The 13,913-nt window shown below is 50.7% G+C and overlaps 2 protein-coding genes across 10 annotated transcripts in view; one reads left to right on the top strand and one right to left on the bottom strand.

Annotated features, from left to right (window-relative positions):
* CLSTN1 (calsyntenin 1) overlaps positions 1-13,913 on the top strand; it is an 833,174-nt gene that overhangs the window by 587,460 nt on the left and 231,801 nt on the right. The gene's annotated exons all lie outside the window — the stretch shown is intronic.
* UBE4B (ubiquitination factor E4B) overlaps positions 1-13,913 on the bottom strand; it is a 99,110-nt gene that overhangs the window by 65,070 nt on the left and 20,127 nt on the right. For both annotated transcript variants that reach the window (XM_049775281.1, XM_049775280.1), the window contains exon 2: positions 719-905. In XM_049775281.1, the coding sequence (XP_049631238.1) occupies positions 719-905 (187 nt within the window). The remainder of the gene's footprint in view (positions 1-718; positions 906-13,913) is intronic.

Raw genomic sequence — 13,913 nt, 5'->3', positions numbered from 1 at the left:
GCGCCACCTTCCCGGCCCCCCTAAAAGATTTTCTAACCATCACTCCCATCAAGACAGTCCAGAGATAGCATGGAGGTAAGGCATTAGCCTTGCATGCAGAAGGTCGGTGGTTCAAATCCGCCATCCCATCTGGTCCCCTGTGCCTGCCAGGATCAATTTCTGAGCAGAAAAAAGTTCAGGTGGGCAGAGTGGTAGCATGGGGTAAGGCGTTTGCTTTGCAGGCTCTAGTCTAGGATGGCCTGCCCCATGGTTCAATTCCCCGGTGTCCTATATGGTCCCCTAAGCCAGGAGCGATTTCTGAGCGCATAGACAAGAGTAACCTGAGCATCACCGGGTGTGGCCCAAAAAAAACAGGGGCCAGAGAGATAGCGTGGAGGTAAGGCGTTTGCCTTTCATGCAGAAGGACAGTGGTTCGTATCCCTGCATCCCATGTGGTCCCCCGAGCCTGCCAGGAGCGGATTCTGAGCGTAGAGCCAGGAATAACACCTGAGCGCTGCCGGGTATGACCCAAAACCAAAAAACAAACAACAACCAAAAAAAAAAAAAAAAAAAAAAAAAAAAAAAAAAAAAACGTTCAGGAGAGGAAGTGCTTTCTTTCAGAGAACACACTCAAAGATAAGAACCCCAGAAGCTCCTTTCTCCTCCCTCAGCCCCCAACACACCCTTAGCAGAAACTGAAAGTTTCTAGAGAAAGCCCCGACCCCCAGCTAGGGCTTACCTGTTGCACCGATGGGGGAGGTAGCGGGGGTGATGGGGTGGACATTGAGTCCAAGGCTCTGTGAGGGTCCCGGGGCGGATGCTGCGATGGGGGGACCTGGGGGGTTCTCCCGCTGGGGAGATGTGAGCGGGGTGGTGGGCTGGGACGTCTGTCCTCCGGCGAGTCGTGCCAGGCGCCTCCGTCGGATCTACAACAGGAAAGGAGAAAGGGCATTAGAGGGCTTTGAAGGCAGTTTCTCCCACACCAAGGGGCAACGTGGTTCTCATGCCCTGGCCATGGCTGAGCCTGGAGGGCTGGCCAGCAGCAGAAAGGACCCAGGAAACTGGGGGAGCACCAGGAACCCAAGAAGCAGTCACTTATGTTTAGATTTAGAATGTGCCACTGCCTTACCATCTCATCTCTGCAACCTTTTTTTTTTTTTTTTTTTTGGTTTTGGTTTTGGTTTGGTTTTGCTTTAGGGCCACACCAGTGGTGCTCAGAGGTTCCTCCTGGCTCTGCACTCAGGAATCACTCCTGGGAGTGCTGGGGGATGCCGGGGATCTGCCAGGGCATATGGGATGACAAGGATCACCTGGGTCAGCCACAAGCAAAGCAAACACCCCCCACTGTACTCTCCCACACACACTTCCTTCCTCACATCTTCCTGACTTATGCTGTGATCACACTAAGGCTTGTGTTTTTGGTTTGGTTTTGGGGCCACAGCCAGTGACGCTCAGGGGTTACTTCTGGCTATGCTCAGAAATCACTACTGGCTCAAGGGACCATATGGGACGCCGGGGGATCAAACCTCGGTCCATTCTAGGTTAGCATGTGCAAGGCAGACGCCCTACTGCTTGCACCACAGCTCCAGCCCCACTCTTGTGTTCTGATGTGGACTGCTTCATCGTTTTAAATCCAAGACACTTTCACTACCTATCTCGGTACATTCAAACAATGAAAGCAATAGTTAGATGAACAGTTCCCTTTGGAACCCGAAGGCATCCAGCTTCTGTGCTGGGGGGACTATGCAGTGGTGGGAACCAAACCCATGCAGGGCCAAACTTGCACACACAGCCAATGGAGCCATCTTCCTGGTCTCTGGCTAGGGTGTTGTTTTCTTTCTTTATGGATTCTTAAAAATCTAATCTTCTTCCATACAGTGACATCCCATGGTGACCAGGAGACCATACACCCACAGCCACACACAGCTCAGACCCACCATCACAATTCGAGGGTGGGGAGTAGCCAATAACTTCATGGGCCCCCCACTGGCCCTGATGGTGAGAACCCAACACAGACGCAAACTCCCAGGTCTGACCTGAGCAAACCACCATGAATTGGCACCCCAAGTTGGGTAAAGCCCCAGGGGGGACCTAGCAAAAGTGGTGGACACACCCCCATTCCGGGAAACAGGGTAGGTGACAAAGGCCAAAGGGGTGTGGGCGTCTGTGCAAAGAAATCCCCTCTCCCTGCACCAACATACAGGCAGCTCAGCTTCTATCCCAGGATCCCTTCTTTGTTTTGTTTTGGGCCACACCTGGCAATACTCCTGACTCTGAGTTCAGAAATTACTCCTGGGAACTGGAGAGATAGCACAGCGGCGTTTGCCTCGCAAGCAGCCGATCCAGGACCAAAGGTGGTTGGTTTGAATCCCGGCGTCCCATAGGGTGCCCCGTGCCTGCCAGGAGCTATTTCTGAGCAGACAGCCAGGAGTCACCCCTGAGCACCGCCGGGTGTGGCCAAAAACCAAAAAAGAAAAAAATAAATAAATAAAGAAATTACTCCTGGCACATTAGGGGGACCCAATAGGATACCGGGGATCAAAACCAGGTCAGTCACATGGCAAGGCTAAAGCCCTCCCAGCTGTGCTATTGCTCCTCCGTCCCCAACCCTTGCAGTTTCAGATCAAACCCCACAGGTGGCAAGAACACAGCGAGGGTAAACAGGATTTTGTCTGGAGTAAGCAGGGCCAGGCGGGGCAGTGGGCTGGAACTGGCATGGCCACAGTCTGGAAATACCAGTCTGGCCTTCACCCCGGAAGCACTGGGGCGGGGGCCCTTGCAGCCTCACACATGTGCTAACCATGGTGTGCTCGGCCGGCCGGAACCACAGACCAGAGGAGCACCAGGGGGTCTGGACAGGCCGATGGAGGCGGAACAGAAACACAGCCAAGTGTTCCACGCGTTCTCAGGACCTTTCAGCCATGGGTTACACTTAGGGTCCATGCATATGGGGTTCTGCTCCCCAAGTCTCTCCACCCCTCAGGACCTCAATTTCCACACAAACAAGCATGTCTTCCGCATGCCTGAGTTTTTGTTTGGGACTTTTTTTCCCCTTTATATGGGATTACAATGCTCAGGATTCTCTCCAGGCAGCGCTCGAGGATCTGCATGTGGTGCCACAAACTGTATGCGGGTCTGCTGCATGCAAGGCAAAGTCTCTCTGACCCAAGGACCCAAGGTTAATCTTAGCCCCACCGACATGCACCCGAAAGATTTCCAGGTGGCCCTGCTGCACCGCTGGGCTCCAGCATTGTCCTGCTCAGTTCATCAAGTATCCCCCTTTAGCCTCTCTGGTTCTTGCTTGAGAGCCCAGCCCCAGCCCCCTGAAATAAGACAAGCAGCAGCACATTCCTTTGAGAGCAGTAAAAGTATCACCCTGACCCCTACTCCCCCAAACTCCTCAGGAAACTGGGTCCACCCAACCCTACTCACAAAGCTTTTTGGGCCACACCTGATAGTGCTCAGGGATTACTCCTGGCTCTTCACTCAGGGGTCATTCCTGACAGTGCTTGGGGGATCTTATGGGATGCCAGGGATCGAACCCAGGCCAGCCAAACGCAAGACAAACACCCTTCCAGCTATGCTATCGCTCTGGGAAACTTTTGACTTCGCAGGGGAAGGCCTAAGTGTTTCTGATCAGATCACTGACATTTTAGCAGCACCAAGAATCTTGCAACTGGGAACCTGATATTTGCGAGTGCATAAAGTGGGAAATAAAAACAGCAGAAGGAAGAGAGAGGTAAGGCATGGTCCCCACAGCCTGGCCAAGTGTGATTCCAAGTTCTGCAGTGGGTAGCCTAAGGCCTCACTGCAAAACTTTCCTGCAAGCCAATCAGCATCATCCTTAACTTTGAAAAATGCTACTCGGGGCCGGGTAGGTGGCGCTGGAGGTAAGGTGTCTGCCTTGCAAGCGCTAGCCAAGGAAGGACCGCGGTTCGATCCCCCGGCGTCCCATATGGTCCCCCAAGCCAGGGGCGATTTCTGAGCACATAGCCAGGAGTAACCCCTGAACGTCAAATGGGTGTGGCCCAAAACCCCCCCAAAAAAAAAAAAAGAAAAATGCTACTGCCCTTCTATGAGCCCAGGTTTATATCTAGCCTGAGCTGTTCTGTACAAACACTGCTGGGTACCAGAAAGCCAGGGTTCCCATCTGGACAACATTGAAAAACGAGGGAGTAACCTTACCCACAATGAAAGGTTCCCCCCCCAGCTATGGAATCCCAAAATCAAGGGTCAGAGAGAGGGGCCAGTGAGGTGGTGCTAGAGGTAAGGTGTCTGCCTTGCAAGCGCTAGCCAAGGAAGGACTCCAATTCGATCCCTCGGCATCCCATATGGTCCCCCCAAGCCAGGGGGGATTTCTGAGTGCTTAGCCAGGAGTAATCCCTGAGCATCAAATGGGTGTGCCCCCCCCCCAAAAAAAAAAAAACAAGGGTCGAAGAGAAAGCAACATTCTGGAGCAGTCTGGAACAAAGGCTTTGGGAGTAGCCCTGGGTACCATGCAGGCTGTGGCCCGAAAGCAAAATAAAAACGCAATCTCAGGCTGGAGAGATAGCACAGTGGTGTTTGCCTTGCAAGCAGCTGATCCAGAACCTAAGGTAGTTGGTTCGAATCCCGGTGTCCCATATGGTCCCCCGTGCCTGCCAGGAGCTATTTCTGAGCAGACAGCCAGGAGTAACCCCTGAGCACAGCCGGGTGTGACCCAAAAAACTAAAAAAAAGAAAAAAAGAAAAATTAAAAATTAACCGCAATCTCCTCAAACCAAATGGATTGAAGATTGAGGTGAGTGCAGGAAGGGAAGGCCCTGCCTGGTACTGTGTTGGCCCGAATTGGCTGGGCCCCAAAGCACTACCAAGAGTGATATTGCAGAGGCCAGGGGATAAGTGCCAGCTTGCATCCAGCCAAAGTGGGTCATTTCCCTGTCACTCTGTAAGGACCCACCACACCCCTGGCAATGGCAGGAATGAACCCTGAGCAAAGCACCAGAACTTAGCCCTGAGCACAAAGCCAGGAGTAGGCCTGAGCATCACTTTACTCTAATGGGCTAGTGAGGGACAGAAGGAGGCAGGGCAGGGCCCAGCAGAACCCACAGGAGGTAACGAAAAAGAAAAAAAAAAAAAAAAAAAAAACGGGACCATACCCCCCACATAGAAGATGTGCAGAAACAAGACGACATACTGGGCTGTGAGACCCAGCAGCAGGCACTGGCCTGGAGGCTGACAGTGTGTCCTGGGGAGGCATCATTGTGCAGAGACAATCACCCAAGATGATGGCCTCACAGGAGTCCTTCCCCCCCCCCAAGCCCACGTCACCTCTCTTTCATTACAAATGCAGCATGAGGTGAGGAACACAAACAACCCAAGCACACCAAATATCGACCTTTTCCTGCCTGGTTTTCTCCACTTCACAGGGTGCACAGAATCTTTTGGGTTTTTTTTTTAAGGTCTTTTATTTCATTTTTGTCTCTTATTTCTCAGTCATACACAGTGAAGCTTAGGGGGTGAGTCCCAGTTCTGCACTCAGGGATCACTCCTGGTGGTACTCAGGGGACCATCGGGAGTACTGGGTATCAAATCTGGGCTGGGCGGGTGCAAGGCATCCTCTTTATAAGTCCATATATATATATATATATATTTGGTTTTTGAGTCACACCCGGCAGTGCTCAGGGGTTACTCCTGGCTCTGTGCTCAGAAATCGATCCTGGCAGGCTCAGGGGACCATATGGGATGCCGGGATTCGAACCATCGTCCTTCTGCATGAAAGGCAAATGCCCTACCTCCATGCTATCTCTCCAGCCCCTATTTATATTTCTTTTGGTTTGGGGGGCCACACCTGGTGACGCTCAGGGGTTACTCCTGGCTATGCGCGACCATATGGGATCGAACCACAGTCTGTCCTGGACTAGCTCAAGCAAGACAAACATTTTACCACTTGCATCACCGCTCCGGCCCCTGTAAGTCCTTTTAAAAGGAATGTTGTTTTCTCAAGATTTTGATCTGAGAAAAAAAAGTACCAAAAGGATAAAAAGGGTATTTAACTCTCAATTTATTGATTTCTATTCTAAAAATCAATCTTAAAAATTGAAAAAAAAGGGCCCGGAGAGATAGCACAGCGGCGTTTGCCTTGCAAGCAACCGATCCAGAACCAAAGGTGGTTGGTTCGAATCCCGGTGTCCCATATGGTCCCCCGTGCCTGCCAGGAGCTATTTCTGAGCAGACAGCCAGGAGTAACCCCTGAGCACAGCCGGGTGTGGCTCAAAAACCAAAAAAAAAAAAAAGAAAAGAAAAGAAAAAAAAAAACCCTCAATATTTCCATTTCACTTGTTTGAAATAGTGGTGTGCAGGGGTTACTCGTGGCTACTCCTTCAGAACTTCCTGGATGGCTCAGGGGACCATATGAAATGCCAGGAATCAAACCCCAGTCAGCCACATGCAAGGCAAATGCCCCACACTATTTCCTTTTTTTTTTTTTTTTTTGGTTTTTGGGTCACACCCAGCTGTGCTCAGGGGTTACTCCTGGCTGTCTGCTCAGAAATAGCTCCTGGCAGGCACGGGGGACCATATGGGACACCGGGATTCGAACCAACCACCTTTGGTCCTGGATCGGCTGCTTGCAAGGCAAACGCCGCTGTGCTATCTCTCCGGGCCCACTATTTCCTTTTTTTATTTTTCTTTCTTTCTTTCTTTTTTTTTTTTTTTTTTTTTTGGTTTTGGGGCCATACCCAGCGGCGCTCAGGATTACTCCTGGCTATCTGCTCAGACTTAATTCCTGGCAGGCACAGGGGACCATTTGGGACGCCGGGATTCGAACCACCCACCTTAGGTCCTGGATCAGCTGCTTGCAAGGCAAACGCTGCTGTGCTATCTCTCCAGCCTCTATTTCCATTTCTGACTTAAACCGCAATTCAAGCCCAAACACAGTGTTGGTGGCCAGATTCCTAGAGTTTCTCATCTTGTTTTTCTTTTTTCACAACTGGCATGAAAACAGGGCCCCCCCACCCCCGCAAATTATTCTTTCCTGATATCACACTTCCTACTACTACTACCCTCACGTTCCTGAGGAACTAAAAATAGGAGCAAAACTTCGTCCGTTCCAAACAGAAAGGGCCACGGGGAAGGCCAGAAGCTGGGGCCAGCACGGACAGGCCATGCTGCTTTATTTTTAGCAGCTTGGGCGAGAAATAAACCCAAAAGGCAATTGTTTTTCCCTCTGGTCATGAGCCATCCTAACAGAGAACATCCTACTTTCCTACTCAAAAACAAATTCAGCACAAAGATAAACATTTTCAAATATTTACTCTGGCCGGCTCTCAGCCCCAGAGCCTGGATTCTGATGATTAATGTTCGGTCTCTTTTCTGTTACAATAGCTGGTCAGAGTTAAGACTGGCAATACGCAAGGGCAAAATTACATTATTCCTCTAAGAAAGAGAATAGCTCCACACACAAAATGCATTCAAAGCAGAACGTCACGGCTAGGACACAAAAGGCACCAGCTTCCTTGTTTTTGTTGATGTTTTTGGGTCACAGCCATCAGCGCTCAGGGGTTACTCCTAGCTCAACACTCAGAAATTGCTCCTGGCAGGCTCGGGGAACCATATGGGATGCCGGGATTCGAACCACAGACCTTCTGCATACAAGGCAAACACCTTACCTCCATGCTATCTCTCTGGCCCCAGATATATATTTTTTTGGTGTGGGGTCATACCCAGTGGTGCTCAGTGCTTATGCCTGGCTCAGGGATTACTTCTGGCAGGCTTTCAAGATCATATGGGGTGCAGGGGGTTCACATCCAGGTCAGCTATATAAAAGACTCAGTATAGCACCCTACCTGCTGCTATACTATTGCTCTGATACCAACTAGCTTTTTGGGCAAATTTACAATTTTAGAGGCTGGAGAAATAGTACAGCGAGGAGAGCACTTGCTTTGCTGGATTTGATCCCCAGCATCCCACATGGCCTCGTGCACATAGCCAGAAGTGATTCCTATGTACAAAACCAGAATCAACCTCTGAGCATCAATGAATGTGACTCCCCCAAAGATTAAACCTTTAGGGGGCTGAAGCAATATAGCACAGTGGTAGGGCATTTGTTTTGCACGCCACCAAGCTGGGACAAACCCGGGTTCAATCTCCAGCTTCCCATATGGTCCTCTGAGCCTGCCAGGAGCAATTTCATAGCACAGAGCCAGGAGCAACCCCTGAGCATTGCCGGGTGTGGCCCAAAAACCCAAAACAAACAAACAAACCTTCAGGGCATGAAAAAAGGGGTGCCAGCAGGTATGACTTGACACCTCAATGCATATCAGATTGAATCACAGTGTCCGAGGACACCCCCCAGGTAAAAGATTAGTGGGCACCGGGAAGAAGGTTCACACACAGACGTGGAGCACAGGAAGGAAGCTTAGTCCCCCACCTCACACGGGCATCCCCACAGTATGCCAGTTGTGTAGGCCTGAGAATGCCACCCAAAAGGAATGAAGCAGTGAGAGTTGGAATGGTCACTCTAGACAAGAAGTGGGTGCTGAGAGCAAAGTGATATATAGGATACCCCTTCAGGAACAATGCTACAGCCACTTTCTAAAAGGAACAGTGAGAAAGAGAAGAAAGTTGTCTACCACAAAGGCTAGGGAGAGGCGGGGGAGAGGGGGGGACTGGGGACATTGATGATGGGAAATGATCCCTGGTGAAGGGTGTTGGGTGGACTGAAACTCTGTCAGGAACCACTTTGGAACTGTAGATTCCAGAGATTTTATTCAAAAGAGAAAAGCAGGGGGCCAAAGAGATAGCACAGCGGTAGGGTGTTTGCCTTACATGTGGCTGACCCAGGATGGACCCAGGTTTGGTTCCAGGCATCCCATATCATCCCCAGAAGTGAACTCTGAGTGCAGAACCAGGAGTAACCCCTGAGCACTGCCGGGTGTGGCCCAAAAAACAAAAAAAGGGAGAGGAGAAAGAGGAGAGGAAAGAGAGAAGAGAGAGAGGAGAGAGAGAAGCATCAGAGTCGAACTTCCAAACTGCAAGAGGGATCAATCAGCACAAGGGAAGATGCTGAACGCCCAACCAGGGAGCTCAAGGTCCAGTCGGAAACCACCCCAACCAATGAGAATATTAAATCCCTAATGGTGGGAGCTGTGCGGGCAGTGGAACAGATGGCACATGGCAGCCTCGGGCAGAGGAAGGGCTGCTCGGGCCTCTCCTCTGAAGAAGCAGCTGGAGAAAACTTCCTCCTGAGGAGAGACAAGTCAGACCCACACATCCAGGAAGCGTCGTGCAAACAGTGAACCTCCCACAGACACAGACACATTAGGGCAGAGGGCAGAAGCCATGTCACATGAGCCCGAGCCCGGGCCAAGCTGGATTTGACCCGACTCCATCCTGGGCATCATGGAAGGTTCCAGCAAGAGCACCAGGACTATTCCCGAACATGGCAGAGCATGACCCCCAATCCAAATTCAACTCAGGGGAAAAACAAGGACAGAGAGAAGGGATCTCTCTCTCCCTCTCTCTCCCTCTCCCCTCTCTCTTCCTCTTCCCACTCTCTCCCTTCCTCCCTCCCACAAATACAAACATACATAACCACAAGTGTGTACACACACACACACACACACACACACACACACACACACACACACACACCACATACCCACCAGACCAAACTGGGAACAGCCAAGGAAAAGGCCCCCCCAAAAGGTCAGCAAGACCAAGAACCTTCCCAAAACTGGCAAAGGTAAAAAAATTGGGAAACAGGGCCCAGAGAGATAGCACAGCGGCGTTTGCCTTGCAAGCAGCCGATCCAGGACCAAAGGTGGTTGGTTCGAATCCCGGTGTCCCGTATGGTCCCTCGTGCCTGTCAGGAGCTATTTCTGAGCAGGCAGCCAGGAGTAACCACTGAGCACCGCCGGGTGTGGCCCAAAAACCAAAAAAAAAAAAAAAACGGGGGGGGGGGGGGCGCACAGAAACCACTAGGGGTGAAAGCAGCCCAGCCTAAATCAAGGGCAGTCAAGGAGAAGAGCCCCCCAAAACATCTGCCAGAGCACAAGGCCAAGACCTCCCCCATGGCCCAAAGCAGCCAAAAAGGCCCCTCCCAGTAGGAAGCCAAAGGCCATACATAGGAGAAAGGAGCAAGCCAGCAGTTGTGCCAGAGGGGGGCCCTTCCTTGTGCCCTCCCCCATTCCTGGCAGACACCTAGGCCAAGAGCCAGAGCTCAAAAGCCCAGAGTCACCAAGAACGAGCAGAGCACAGCCACCCCCTCCGGAAAGGAGGCAAAAGTGAAGACCGACCCCAGGCACTGGCACAGCCCTGCCTCCTCCCAAGGACTGTGGGGCCCAGCTGGGGGGTGGGGGTTTGCGCCTGTACCCCAATCAGGTAGCAGAGGCTGGACAAGAGCCCAGGGGTCTCCACATTGACAGCAGGGAGCAGAATGGCAGACGCCAAGAGCTCAGAGAGGAGAGAGGCTGAGTCTGCAGGAGCTCTTATTCCCCACAAAGCAGAACCTGTTGATAAAGTGATGTTTCTTTTCTCAAAAAAAAATAACCAGACACACCACACACTTAGATACCCACCAGACACACACCACAAACCAGCACACACACACCACACATCACACTCTCACACATCACACAGACACAACCACACAACACATACACCAGACACCAAACACCCTCACACACTAAGACTGAGCAGATTCCCTCAGAGAAGCTGCTTTTCAGACGCACCCCCCATTCAGGACCTCCCAGATCCTCCTAGAATCCTTTAAGGAACTTTCCACAAAAGGAAACCAAACGCCCCTTGGTAGGGCCCCTAGCCAGTCCCACCCAGCTCTCACAGTGCTGGAAACAAGGCAGATTCCCTGGGCTCTGGAAAGCAGGCGTCTGCCTGAAAATAACCCCAAACAGCCCCACCACCACCATTTCCCCTATCTCCTGCTAGTGCTCAGGTTTGCCACACCCCACCTGTCACTCCCTCAGCCACAGGCAGATCATCTGCTGGCCCTGTAGAGAGCTGGGGTCTCTACAGTTAAGAATCAACAGTTTTCAGTTCTAAAGTGTCTCTGCTTTGGGCCTTTCACTGTCTGTTTCAGTACTTTGATCCAGACCCAGCCGTGGCGCATGGAGCCTGCAGTGCCTGACTAATGCCCACTCTCGAACCCAGGCTCCTGAAAAGATCATCCCTGATTTGGGGAAAAGAGAAACAAACACAAGGGGACATCCATGGGTCAGAGTCCTCAGAATGGAAGGTTCAGCTAAAGGGCCAAAACAAACAATACAGCGGTTAAGGAGGAGCTTGCCTGGCACCTGGCTCACCCGGCTTCCATCCCTGGCACCCCAGATGGCTCCCCAGACCCTGCTAGGAGTGATCCCTGAGTACTGCAGAGCCAAGAATCAGCAAAAGCCCCACTGCTGGGTATGGCTCTGATAAAGAACAAGCTCCTCGGGGTGCTGGTGGAGAGAAGTGGGCATTGAAGACGGGCATGGTGGTGAACAAAGACTTTGCCAGCAAAATCTAATTAAGGGGACTGCAAATCCTGGCACCTCAAGAAAGATGGTTCCAGAAACAACAGAAAAAAAGGAAAACCCAAGGCAGCCAAAGCCTTCTGAGCTCGCTCTAATCTAAGTCCACGTCTTTCATTGTCCCCAGATCCTAGCATTCTGTTGACATTTCAAAAACATTGGCTCGTTAGTACGATTTTTCATTCCATCACTGCATGGAGAACTTGGCTCGCCTTGGAACCATCTCTCCGGCCCTGAAAGTCGCTCTTTCCCTCTCTTCGCCATCGTGGGTTCCTCTAACACACCCTAAAATGGTGTTTCCTTCCAGTCCAGGGGGACTCCAGCCAGGTTTGATCTAAGGAGGCTTTGGGGGAGCAGAGGAGGACCTTGCACCCTTAGAGAGCCAGCCTCCTAGGAGTACAGGCACAAGCTCAAATCCCTGAACACCAGAAACCACAGGAGGTGGCCCTGGCAGCTCGGTCACCCACAGCCCCCAGCACAAGGGATTTTTAGGCCGAACCACAATCAAATGTGGGGCAGCAGCACAGAGGAAACACTGGCTTATACATACACCCAGGAATGGGGAACAGCATGACTAAAACTCCAGGCACGGGTACGAGAGAGGAATGTGAAACTGGGCAGGCATGTGAGCAATGATTCTCCCTGGAAATCACATCCAATTACCTTTTTTTTGTTTGTTTGGGGTTTGGGGGGGCTACACCCAACAGTTCTCAAGAGCTACTCCTGGCTCTGCACTAAGAAATTGCTCCAGGCAGGTTTGGGGACCATTTAGGATATTGGGGATCAAACCCGAATCCGTCCCAGGTTGGCTGCATGCAAGGCAAGTGCCCTACTGCTGTGCTACCTCTCTGGCCCAGAGTTTCATCTCTTCTGAGGCTAGCTCAAATCCTAATTGTTCTTTCCTCGGATGACTGGATGTTACCACAACATTGTCTACCACATCTTCTAAGTCCCATTAGGAATCTCTAGGTTTTATCTTTTCCTTTGGGAAATGTTGCTTTTCCTTTTCCTTTCCCTTTTATCAGATTGAACCCATTCCAGTGAGTGGGGCCTGTCTCAAGGCTATCTCTCTGCTGGATTCAAATGCCTGCTCGGTGCTCACAACCCTCACTGGGACATTTCTTGGCTGGTTTTTTTTGTTTTTTTTTTTTTGGTTTTTGGGTCACACCTGGCAGTGCTCAGGGGTTATTCCTGGCTCCAGGCTCAGAAATTGCTCCTGGCAGGCACAGGGGACCATATGGGGCGCCGGGATTCGAACCAATGACCTCCTGCATGAAAGGCAAACGCCTTACCTCCATGCTATCTCTCCGGCCCCTGGCTGTTTATTATTATATTATTATTATTATTGTTATTGTTATTATTATTATTGCTGAGATTTTCAATCATTTCTATTAAGGTACCAGAATTTCAATAATTTTTATGCATACATTCCTTATTTCCACACTTACAAACCTCACGATTGAGTTTCAGCCATACAATGTCCAACACCCTTCACCAAAGAACATTTCCCACTACCATTGTCTTTTCCCTCCCACTCTCTTCCTGCCTGCCACTATAGCAGATATTTCTTCCCTCTCTCCCCCCGCTTTTTCCTTTTAGACACTGTAGTTTGCAATATTGCTCCTCAAGGGGTATCATGCCTATCCCTTTCCCTCCTCTCAGCACCCAGTTCCTGTCCAGCATGCTCATTGCCAACTCTCACTGTCCTAGTGCTCCCTTCTCTGCCCTCACTACATCCTCCACTCTCTGTGACAAGCTTCCTCCCGGGAACTGCGTCCTCCCAGTTCTCATCTCTAATGTCTCTGGATATTATTTTTTTTGTTTTTGTTTTTGTTTTTTTGTTTTTGGGCCACACCCATTTGACGCTCAGGGGTTACTCCTGGCTATGTGCTCAGAAATCGCCCCTGGCTTAGGTGGACCATATGGGACACCGGGGGATCGAACCTCGGTCCGTCCTACGCTAGCACTTGCAAGGCAGACACCTTACCTCTAGCGCCACCTTCCCGGCCCTCTGGATATTATTATTATGCTATCTTTCTCTTATATTCTACAAATGTCACTGGGATGTTTTATTCTGACTTGTAATTTAAGGGCCAGTAAGATTATTTAGGCAAAACTTTTTCTAACTGAGGCTGGAGATATGACTCGGGGGCAAATTACAGGCTCTGCTCAGACCTGTCTTGGGGCATGACCCCGGTACAAACAACAACCAACCCCAGAAGTGTCACCTGTATGGCCCCTATTTTTAAAAATAAATGCATCAGAAGATATTTCCCAAAATAGGTATTGCCTAGTGGAAATGCATCCATCATGCAAATTGTTTCCTCAGTTCTTCTTTCATATTGTGTCAGCATTCTTCAACCACCAGTTCCCAGACAAGTGCCTGTCTGCAGGTATAGACAGGTTGAAAACCACCAGTCTTCCATCA

The sequence above is a fragment of the Suncus etruscus genome, chromosome 6 (assembly GCF_024139225.1).
Source record: "Suncus etruscus isolate mSunEtr1 chromosome 6, mSunEtr1.pri.cur, whole genome shotgun sequence".
Taxonomy (NCBI): domain Eukaryota; kingdom Metazoa; phylum Chordata; class Mammalia; order Eulipotyphla; family Soricidae; genus Suncus; species Suncus etruscus.
Note: the sequence above shows the minus strand (reverse complement) of the source record. Positions and strands in the feature narration are given on the sequence as shown.